Genomic DNA, 11,321 nt, shown 5'->3' on the forward strand with positions numbered 1-11,321 from the left:
CTTGCCTCCTTTGTCAAAGATAAGGTGACCATATGTGCGTGGGTTTATTTCTGGGCATTCTATCCTGTACCACTGATCTATATTTCTGTTTTTGTGCCAGTACCATACTGTCTTGATTACTGTAGCTTCGTAGTATAGTCTGAAGTCAGGGAGCCTGATTCCTCCAGCTCTGTTTTACTTTCACAAGATTGCTTTGGCTATTCGGAGTCTTTTGTGTTTCCATACAAATTGTAAAATTTTTGTTCTAATAAGAATGCCATTGGTAATTTGATAGGGATTACAATGAATCTGTAGATTGCTTTGGGTAGTATAGTCATTTTCACAACATTGATTCTTCCATCTGTTTATGTCATCTTTGATTTCTTTCATCAGTGTTTTATAGTTTTCTGAGTACAGGTCTTTTGCCTCCTTAGGTAGGTATATTCTTAGGTATTTTATTCTTTTTGTTGCAGTGGTAAGTGGGAGTGTTTCCTTAATTTCTCTTTCTGATTTTTCATTGTTACTGTATAGGAATGCCAGAGATTTCTCTTGCTCCTGATCTTAGTGGAAATGCTTTCAGTTTTTCACCACTGAGAATGATGTTTGCTGTGGGTTTGTCATATATGGCCTTTCTTATGTTGTAGGCTTCCTCTATGACCATTTTCTGGAGAGTTTTTATCATAAATGGGTGTTGAATTTTGTCAGAAGCTTTTTCTGCATCTATTGAGATGATCATATGGTTTTTACTCCTTAATTTGTTAATATGGTGTATCACATTGATTGATTTGCATATACTGAAGAATCCTTGCATTCCTGGGACAAATCCCACTTGATCATGGTGTATGATCCTTTCAATGTGTTGTTGGATTCTGTTTGCTAGTATTTTGTTGAGGGTTTTTGCATCTATGTTCATCAGTGATACTGGTCTGTAAATTTCTTTTTTTGTGATATCTTTGTCTGGTTTTGGTATCAGGGTGATTGATGGTGGCCTTGTAGAACAGATTTGGGAGTGTTCCTCCCTCTGCAATTTTTTGCAAGAGTTTGAGAAGGATAGGTGTTAGCTCTTCTCTGAATGTTTGATAGAATTCGCCTGTGAAGCCACCTGGTCCTGGACTCTTGTTTGGTGGAAGATTTTTAATTACAGTTTCAATTTCATTACTTATGATGGGTTTGTTTATATTTTCTAATTCTTCCTGGTTCAGTCTTGGAAAATTGTACCTTTCCAAGAATTTGTCCATTTCTTCAAGGTTGTCCATTTTATTGGCATATAGTTGTTTGTAGTCTTTTATAATTCTTTGTATTCCTGTTTTGTCAGTTGTCATTTCTCCTTTTTCGTTTCTAATTTTATTGATTTGTGTCCTCTCCCTTTTTTTCTCGATGAGTCTGGCTAAAGGTTTATCAATTTCGTTTATCTTCTCAAAGAACCAACTTTTAGTTTTATTGATCTTTGCTATTGTTTTCTTTGTTTCTATTTCATTTATTTCTGCTCTGATCTTTATGATTTCTTTCCTTCTACTGACTTTGGGTTTTCTTTGCTCTTCTTTCTCTAGTTGTTTTAAGTGTAGGATTAGATTGTTTATTTGAGGTTTTTCTTGTTTCTTGAGGTGAGATTGTATTGCTGTAAATTTCCCTCTTAGAACTGCTTTTGCTGAGTCCCATAGGTTTTGGGTCATCGTGTTTTCGTTGTCATTTGTTTCTATGTATTTTTTTATTTCCTCTTTGATTTCTTCAGTGAGCTCTTGGTTATTCAGTAGTGCACTGTTTTGCCTCCATATATTTGTGTTTTTTACAGTTTTTTTCCTGTAATTGATTTCTAATCTCATAGCGTTGTGGTCAGAAAAGATGCTTGATATGATTTCAATTTTCTTAAATTTTCTGAGGCTTAATTTGTTACCCAAGATGTGATCTATCCTGGAGAATGTTCCATGTGTGCTTGAGAAGAAAGTGTGTTCTGCCACTTTTGGGTGGAATGTCCTATAAATATCAATTTAGTCTATCTGATCTATTGTGTCATTTAAAGCTTGTGTTTCCTTATTTATTTTCTGTTTGGATGATCTGTCCATTGGTGTAAGTGCGGTGTTAAAGTCCCCTACTATTATTGTGTTTCTGTCAATTTCCCCTTTTTTGATGGTAGACATTTGCCTTATGTATTGAGGTGCTCCTATTTGGGTGCATAAATATTTATAATTGTTATATCTTCTTTTTGGATTGATCCCTTGATCATTATGTCGTGTCCTTCCTTATCTCTTGTAACAGTCTTTTTTTTTAAAGTCTATTTTATCTGATACAAGTATTGCTACTCCAGCTTTCTTTTGATTTCCATTTGCATGGAGTATCTTTCTCCATCCCTTCACTTTCAGTCTGTATGTGTCCTTTGGTCTGAAGTGGGTCTCTACAAGAGACAACGTATATATGGGTCTTGCTTCTGTATCCATTCAGCCAGTGTGTGTCTTTTGGTTGGAGCATTTAATCCATTTATAGTCAAGGTTATTATTGATATGTATGTTCCTATTACCATTTTCTTAACTGTTCTGGGTTTGCTTTTGTGGGTCTTTTTCTTCTCTTGTGCTTCCTGCCTAAAGAAGTTCCTTTAGCATTTGTTGTAAAGTTGGTTTGGTTATGGGTTTTTCTATTTCATCACTTTAAGTATATCCTGACACTCCCTTCTGGCCTGCAGAATTTCTGCTGAAAAATCAGCTGATAATCTTATGGGGATTCCTTTGTATGTTATTTTTTGCTTTTCCCTTGTTACTTTTAGTATTTTTTTCTTTTAATTTAATTTTTGTTAGTTTGATTAATATGTCTTGGTGTGTTTCTCCTAGGGTTTATCCTGTATGGGACTGGTTGATTGCACAGGCAACTATGTACTTATGTGATCCTAAAATAAGGGCTCTCAAAGATCCCCTAGAGAAAGGAAGTGAAGAAATCAAACCAAATCTCTTAATGCTGTGCTATTCAGACAAAAACTCTCTGGGCTGGGAGGAAGCCTTAAATCATACACTGTAACTTGTATAGATATTTAAACAGATTTAAAAGTTCAGTGTTCTGAGGATGAATCTTACACTATTTTTTCACTTGGAAAAGATGCTTTCCAAATGAAAAAAAAAATATTCAACTGTCTATAGAAACTTTGGTTTTAAAAAATAGGAAAATACTCAAATAAAAATTAAAAAAAATTATGTAAAATAATCACAAAAACTACTAAGTTATTCATAAAAGTTTAAATAGTATTCCTTTTTTGTAATATAAACTCTTTCTATCTCTAAAGCTTTTCTGGATGGGAAAAAGGAAAAATCTAAACCTAGTTTAATGATTTTGGAATTTTTGCTTCTAATTTATAAGATATGAAACAAAGAAGTCAAATTTGACTTACACACATAGTGTTTTAATTCCAAGAACAGCTGGCCACCATGAACCAGAAAATGACCTTACTCCATCTTGGAGACTGGTTCTTTCCTTCCCTTTTCCTTTGTGGAACTCTTGGCCTGTGTAGAGATGACAGAACACCCACTCATCTGCCTTCCCTGGGAACCCTCACTGCACATACAGCAGGATCTGACTGGCTGGTTTTACCCCTCAGATATGTATCCTCATCTAAAATCCAATTTGTTTTCACCTTTTCCCCAGAGGCCTCCCTGATTGGTCACATTGTCATCTTGATGATTCTGCTCCGCAACCTCTCCCATCCCTTCTTGGAATGAGGCACAGAACACACTTGCTCATGAGCCCAGGCTGGAGCTCTGATGCTCAACATCACACCTATATACTAACTGACTGCTCTGTAGGCTCCTGTGGTCTGTGACCTGTGGGCATGGATCACCAACCCTTTTCTAGCAGTCTTCATAGAGGCACCCTCAACCCAGCCTTCCACAACCCATGCCGTCTCTTCCAAGAAACATGGGAGGTGAACTTGGCCAATATGTTTGGCAAAGAAAATGGTCAAGCTTCTCAGAGGCATTTCCAGGGAAAATTCCAGGATGCTTTCAGGCTTCTACAGTTTCAAACCAGATCTTTTGATTACTCAGAGTAATTTTGAGAATACATTTTGAACTCTTTTTGGTAACCAAGTCCCTTAAAGATAGAATTAAACAGTGCTCCCTGACACAAGGAAGAATTAATCTGCCTCAACTAGTAGACTCTGACTCCCCTAACTAAACTATGAGTTCCTTGAGTTTGCATTTTGTTTGTTTGTTTTCTTGGCATGTGGTGGTGGGTCGTCAATACATGCTGAATAAATAAAAAATCAATCACCTAGCAAAGCAAAGTTTTTGCAAATTTTGGGTGACAGATAAAAGAGTGCAGCTCTTCTTAAGCTCAACACAGCAAGTATACATGCAATGTTACGATGTATCAACCTTCCAATCCTTGATTTGCTGCCCTGTTGAGTTCTGGTCTCCTGCGAAATAATCAACTTGGTCTGTTTCTGGAGACAGAAAGTGGCTGACACCTAGCCAGGAAGCCCTGAGAAGACTTCCCTTTACTGCATGGCCTAAAAGAATCTGCCAAGCTGCCTTCCCAGCAGGTTCATGTTTTTATGAATCCTTTAGTAGGTACCTTTCCTTAAACCCAGTTCAGAGCACCTTTCATAGTTCTCTTTCTCATATTGGTCCCCAAATAAAAAGACACATCCCTAAGAGAGTGAAGCAATAAATCAGCTTACTAGTCTGCCCCAAAACTTCACAACAGCCTCAGGAAAGCTTATGCTTCAAAAGCCGACTCCCAACCCTCCCTCCCTTCCTCCCTGCAATTTCAGCCCATTGTATCTTGTTCTGTCCTGAGAAGATCATAGGAGTGTGGACCTTGAAGGGATGTTCACACACCTTGTCTCACCAGCACAAAGCTGGAATGAGTTCCCTTTTAAGGGGCTGCTTCTCACAACCTGCAATCATTTCACATGTACTACCCAGTCATTAAGAGATTTTCCTCTTTACACACTGCCTATCTATAAGATTAAAGATGATTAGTGGCTGCCAAGTTACTGGAGAAGTGGGGAGAAGAGGGCCTAACTTTTAATTCTGCTCCCAGCACTCTCCAGGAAGCTGACCATCTGCCAGCACATAGGCTGGCCTCTGAGAGATTACTGACCACTCACCTGCAACTTGCCCTGCTGCCTTGTGTGGGACATGAGAAGGTCTTCAGAGGATGGCATGCTTCTGGGCAGTTCTGTTGTGGCTAGGCAGGCCCCAAAAGTCTGGAGCATCTGAGCAGTGCTCTTCAACGCCAGAGCAAAGTTTTCAATGGCCTGGAAGTTCAGACAATCATAACAGTGTGGAGGGATTAACATTCACCAATATGCTCTCTCAATAGGACAGGAGAACTATTTCCTGAGTATACGAAATAGGCCATGCATTGTACTTTGTGCTATACATTTGTCTATCATCTCAATAATCTAGAGTGGAAGGCATTTTATCTCCATTTTATAGAAGAGGGAACTGAAGCTCTAGCAGGTCAAGTAAATTGGCCAAGATCATATTACTAGGACAGTAAGGAAGGAAAGAAGGCAGGATTCAACCAATGGTTGTTCTACTTTTTCAGGAGTTTTCTGAGGATCAAAAGGAATGGCAAATTTGAAAGGATCTTGGGCACAGATGAGTACCTTACAAATGTAACAGTAAGAACTAAGAGAATCAGGTGTAAAGCCTGGAAATGTCATCCTAGAAATAGGGGAAAGCCAAAGGTTTCCTGTGGCGAGTCCAATTAACAAAATAACTTGATTCTATGTGTCTGATTAGTGATTATTAGTAATTGGTGATTATTAGTAATCACTAATTGGAAATTGTACAGAGGACCTGCCCCTAATAGAGTGATTCAAAAAAGCTTGGCCTTAGTCTTGGCTCTGCCACTACCTGACCATATGACCTTAGATAAATCACCTGTTTACTCTGTAAAGCCCGCGAATCACAACTACTGAAGCCCGCATGCCTAGAGCCCGTGCTCTGCAACAAGAGAAGCCCGCGCACTGCAAGGAAGAGTAGCCCCAGTTCGCCGCAGCTATCTCTGCCCACGCACAGCAGTGAGGACCCAATGCAGCCAAAAATAATAAATAAATAAAATAAATAAATTTATAAACAAAACCAAAAAAACAAAACCAAAAAGAAAACATTACACTCTAAAACAGGGTGAATTCTCCTACTTAATCAAATGTAGTTGAGGTGTTTGTTCATCAGTAAATTTTTTAAAAATAAATTTATTTATTTATTTATTTTTGGCTGCATTGGGTCTTCACTGCTGTGTGCATGTTTTCTCTAGTTGCAGAGAGTGGGGGTACTCTTCGTTATGGTGTGTGGGCTTCTCATTGCGGTGGCTTCTCTTGTTACGGAGCACGGGCTCTAAGCACGCAGGCTTCAGTAGTTGTGGCACACAGGCTTAGTTGCTCCACAGCATGTGGGATCTTCCCGGAACAGGGCTCGAACCCATGTCCCCTGCATTAGCGGGTGGATTCTTAACCACTGTGGCACCAGGGAAGTCCTCATCAGTAAATGCTGAACAACATGTTTCCAAAGTGAGTAGATAGAGAGGTGTGCTGACACTGCAAGGTGTTTTCAGGATGGTGAAAGCAGCTTCTGATTCTGCATAGAAAACCTAATCTTCTCAAGGGTATGGGGCTAGAAGAGCAGGGAAAGGGGAATGACAACTTTATATAGACAAACATTATTTGCTGAGTTTCAATCTCACTTTTTCCTTAATATTCCTGACCCTTCTAGTTTAGCATAATAACCATCACTATGAGTAAGTAGGAAAAAGTAAAACACTATATTTCAGATGCTTTCATAGACATTATATCACTTATTCTGCATATCAAACCTTCAGGTAGCTTTTGTTAGTCCAAGGTTTCCTACCATTGGCACTACTGATATGTTGGTCCAGATAATTCTTTATTGTGGGAGGCTGTCTAGTGCATTACAAGATGTTTAGCAGCATCCTTGGCTCCTACCCAGGATATGCCAGTAACACCCCTCTCCCCAAGTTATGACTATAAAAAACATCTATCTAAAGACATCAACAAATGTCCTCTGGGGGAAAAACTGCCCCAAGCTGAGAACCACTGTGTTAGTTGCAGGAGAGAAAACAAACTCAGAGAGGTTTAGTAACTCCCCTGAGCTCAGATAAGATGCAATGGTGGCAACATTTAAATGTAGCTTCTTCTGACTTGGTGGGTTTCAGTCTGTCTGTACACTAGAATCATCTGGGGAGTTTTGTGACCCACTAATTCCTGAGACCCATCCAAGATCAAGTAAATTAAATTCTCTGAAGTATAGCAGGTATTTTGCAAACTCCCCAGGTGCACCCTAAATGAAGTCCCCCCAAACCCCCATACCAGAAAATGAGCCAAGACGAAAGTAATCAGCAAGAGAAGCCCTAGCTTTTATCCTTGCACCTTGTCTCTCCCCCAGCCTGTTGCTTAGAAAACCCAACCTTCCCGATGTTAGGTAGTCATAGGCAATGACTGCCCAACAGTTGATCTCTAGGTCTCCTGTCTCTAGAAAACCAGGAGGGACACTGAAAAGGGCACATAAATTGGTACTTACAGTTCGATGATTTATCCACTGACTGTGGTGATATTCCAAAGTTCCCCCTAAGTCCTCTGTCAGTTGGCTTTTGTCGATGTAGTCATGAAGGTCAGAAACGGAGTTTAACATAACGATCTAAAACAGAAAAAACCCAATATATTACTCACAGATAATTAAGTAGCTCATCTAGATTCTGTTATTTAATTTAAAAATTTATTTTATTTTATTTTTTGGCTGTGCCATGCAGCATGCAGGATATTAGTTTCCCCAGGGACCGAACCCATGTCCCCTGTGCGGACAGGGGACATGGAAGCGAAGAGTCTCAACCACTGGACCACCACGGAAGTCCCTACTGTTGTTTAAATAGTACTTCAACTTTGCCTAATCAGGCATTTATATCCAAAGATGGTTACTTCAACCAATAAGTAACTCTTTCCATTTTCCCCCTTTGAGTGAGGAATAGCAGTGTTGAACAGCCTGCAACAACAGTGACTTGAGTCAGTGAGCTCAGTTCTAAGCTGCCTAGAAGTCAGGTCTTGCTTTAGGTAAATTTTTGTCAAAAGTTCCCAGGCTAAAGTATACCCTTCAGCCACCAAAAGCAAACGCTGTACTGAGACCTAAAAATCTGCAATGAAAATTCCAATAAAGGATGGGCTGGTGAATATCAAAATAAAATTAGAACACAAGGACCTATTGAGGAGTATGGACTAAGAAGATTCACTACACTGATGCCCCTTCTATGAGGGATGGTGATATGCCCCCAACTTATTTCATGTGGAGAAAGTTTGGAGGTGATTGTGAATGAGTTTTCATAAACTAACAAGCCTGCTGATGAACAAATGCCCAGACATCTAGAGGAGGATGACATACTCCAATCTGTCCCTTTCTACTCCACTGCGGTAGTCCTGCCCAGGGAGCAGTTCCGGCTCTCTGTAGCAGGGACAATATCATACCCCTACTCACTCTCATCTCTGAAACACACCCGCCTTGTAGCCTTTAACTGATGACTTTATATTTCTTCAGTCATTGATTATTTTGACCTGTGAGTATAATAAACTTCTTCCTTCAAAGCCTCCCCCTCATTTCTTCCTGTAGCAGCACTGACTTTACCATGTCATATCCAACATGTACATTCTTAGAACAGATTCTTGGTCAGAGGACATGAGAATATAGGCTTTTTTCTATTATTATATAGTATTAGTCAAGTGATAAATCCACTTTGGGATGAAAAGAATATAAGTTAGACCCCCAAAGTCTACAGGTAAAACAAAATTGACTGACTCATTCAACATATCTGTATTGAACTTCTAATAATTGCCAGGCTCTGAGGGATGAAAGTAAGCACAAAAAGCCCTGCGTTCAAGGAACTTAAGTTTAGTGGGATTTGATTCTACATATCACTATGTTAATCTTGTCAGGCTCCATGTTCCATGCCTTTCTCCTTCACTTATGGAAAGGAGTTTGAGTATTTAAAAATTTATTTTTATAACATAAGAGAAAGGGAAAAAAACCAAACAAACCTGAATCCATCTGTGTCTTTCCCTCCTAAATTTTTTTTAAATAAATGTATTTTATTTATTTTATTTTTGGCTGCATTGGGTCTTCATTGCTGCGCGTGGGCTTTCTCTAGTTGTGGTGAGGGGGGGCTACTCTTTGTTGTGGTGTGCAGGCTTCTCATTGCGGTGGCTTCTCTTGTTGCAGAGCACGGGCTCTAGGCACGCGGGCTTCACTAGTTGTGGCTCGCAGGCTCTAGAGTGCAGGCTCAGTAGTTATGGCACACGTGCTTAGTTGCTCCACAGCATGTGGGATCTTCTCGGACCAGGGCTTGAACCCGTGTCCCCTGCATTGGCAGGCGGATTCTTAACCACTGCACCACCAGGAAAGTCCCTTTACTCTTATTCTTGAAATTTTTCTATGAGTTGAAAATTATTTCCAACTCAACGAATAATAAAACCAAAAATATATTAGAAACTTTTCTATATCACTATAGATTTATCTTATTTTTTTCTGTTTTTCATTTCTCAATTGAGATATAATTTACATAAATAAAATGCACAGATTTTAAGGGTACAGTTCAATTCGTTTTGACAAATGTATACACACATGTAACACTTTTTAACCAAGATATAGAATATTTCCTCAGAAAGTTCTCCTAGGCCTCCTCTGGTCTCCATTATCTCCACCCCTAACAGCAGCCACTGTTTAAATTGTCTATCACCATAGCTTAGTTTTGCCTCTTCTTGAACTTTATATAAAAAGAATCACAGAATATATACACTTCAGTGTCTAGCTTCTTTCTTTCAAGAGAATATTTTTGAGATAAATCCATGTTGTTGCATTTTCAGTACTTCACTCCTTCTTTATTGCTTATTATTATTCCTTTACATGAATATGCCACAATTTCTTTATCTATTCATCTGTTATTGGAAATGTGTTTTCATTTCTCTTGGGTGGGTCATGGGGCAGGTATATGTTTAACTTTGTAAAAAATTGCCAACTATTTCCACCGTGGTTGTACCACACCTTACCACTTTTGATGGTTGCATAATATTTAACTGACTGGGTAGACCATAATTTATTTAACCAACTCCCTGTTGCTGGGCATTACTTTTTTCACAATCATTTACTATTACAAATAATTTGGTAATGAATATCATTATATATGCAGCTTTGTGTATGTGCGTGAGGTACCTGCAGAATAATTCTTATAGGTAGGTCAGAGAGTATGTACATTTTAATTTTTGATAAATACCGTCAATTAGTCTTTCATATTGGTCATTACCAACTCCATTCCTAACAACAAAGTATGCAAATGCCTGTTTGCCTCACATCTCTGCCAAAGTTAGAGGTAAAAAAAAATTTTTTTAACATCTTTATTGGAGTATAATTGCTTTACAATGGTGTGTTAGTTTCTGCTTTATAGCAAAGTGAATCAGTTATACATATACATATATACCCATATCTCTTCCCTCTTGCATCTCTCTCCCCGCCACCCTCCCTATCCGTCCCGCCACATGGTCACAAAGCACCGAGCTGATCTCCCTGTGCTATGCGGCCACTTCCCACTAGCTATCTATTTTACATTTGGTAGTGTATATATGTCCATGCCATTCTCTCACTTTGTCCCAGCTTACCCTTCCTCCTCCCCATATCCTCAAGTCCATTCTCTACTACGTTTGTGTCTTTATTCCCGTCTTGCCCTAGGTTCTTCATAACCCTTTTTTTTTTTTTAGATTCCATATATGTGTTAGCATACGGTATTTGTTTTTCTCTTTCTGACTTACTTCAATCCGTATGAGAGACTCTAGGTCCATCCACCTCACTACAAATAACTCAATTTCATTTCCTTTTATGGCTGAGTAATATTCCATTGTATATATGTGCCACATCTTCTTTACCCATTCATCTGTTGATGGACACTTAGGTTGCTTCTATTTCCTGGCTATTGTAAATAAAGCTGCAATGAACACGTATGGTAGTTCTATTTTTAGTTTTTAAAGGAATCTCCATACTGTTCTCCATACTGGCTGCATCAATTTACATTCTCACCAACAGGACAAGAGGGTTCTCTTTTCTCCACACCCTCTCCAGCATTCATTCTTTGTACATTTTTTTGATGATGGACATTCTGACTGGTGTGAGATGATATCTCATTGTAGTTTTGATTTGCATTTCTCTAATGATTAATGATGTTGAGCATTCTTTCATGTGTTTGTTGGCAATCTGTATATCTTCTTTGGAGAAATGTCTATTTAGGTCTTCTGCCCATTTTTGGATTGGGTTGCTTGTTTTTTTGTTATTGAGCTGCATGAGCTGCTTGTAAATTTTGGA

The 11,321-nt window shown here is 38.8% G+C and overlaps 2 protein-coding genes across 2 annotated transcripts in view; one reads left to right on the forward strand and one right to left on the reverse strand.

Moving 5' to 3' along the window:
* Positions 1-11,321, reverse strand: part of MCF2L2 (MCF.2 cell line derived transforming sequence-like 2) — a 251,845-nt gene that overhangs the window by 136,176 nt on the left and 104,348 nt on the right. Inside the window, exons 6-7 of the mRNA XM_024124235.3 lie at positions 7,509-7,625; positions 5,072-5,221 (exon numbers count right to left, since the gene is read on the reverse strand). Coding sequence (XP_023980003.1) covers positions 5,072-5,221; positions 7,509-7,625 — 267 coding nt within the window. The remainder of the gene's footprint in view (positions 1-5,071; positions 5,222-7,508; positions 7,626-11,321) is intronic.
* Positions 1-11,321, forward strand: part of B3GNT5 (UDP-GlcNAc:betaGal beta-1,3-N-acetylglucosaminyltransferase 5) — a 133,472-nt gene that overhangs the window by 73,965 nt on the left and 48,186 nt on the right. The gene's annotated exons all lie outside the window — the stretch shown is intronic.

The sequence above is a fragment of the Physeter macrocephalus genome, chromosome 1, assembly GCF_002837175.3.
Source record: "Physeter macrocephalus isolate SW-GA chromosome 1, ASM283717v5, whole genome shotgun sequence".
NCBI classification, from domain to species: domain Eukaryota; kingdom Metazoa; phylum Chordata; class Mammalia; order Artiodactyla; family Physeteridae; genus Physeter; species Physeter macrocephalus.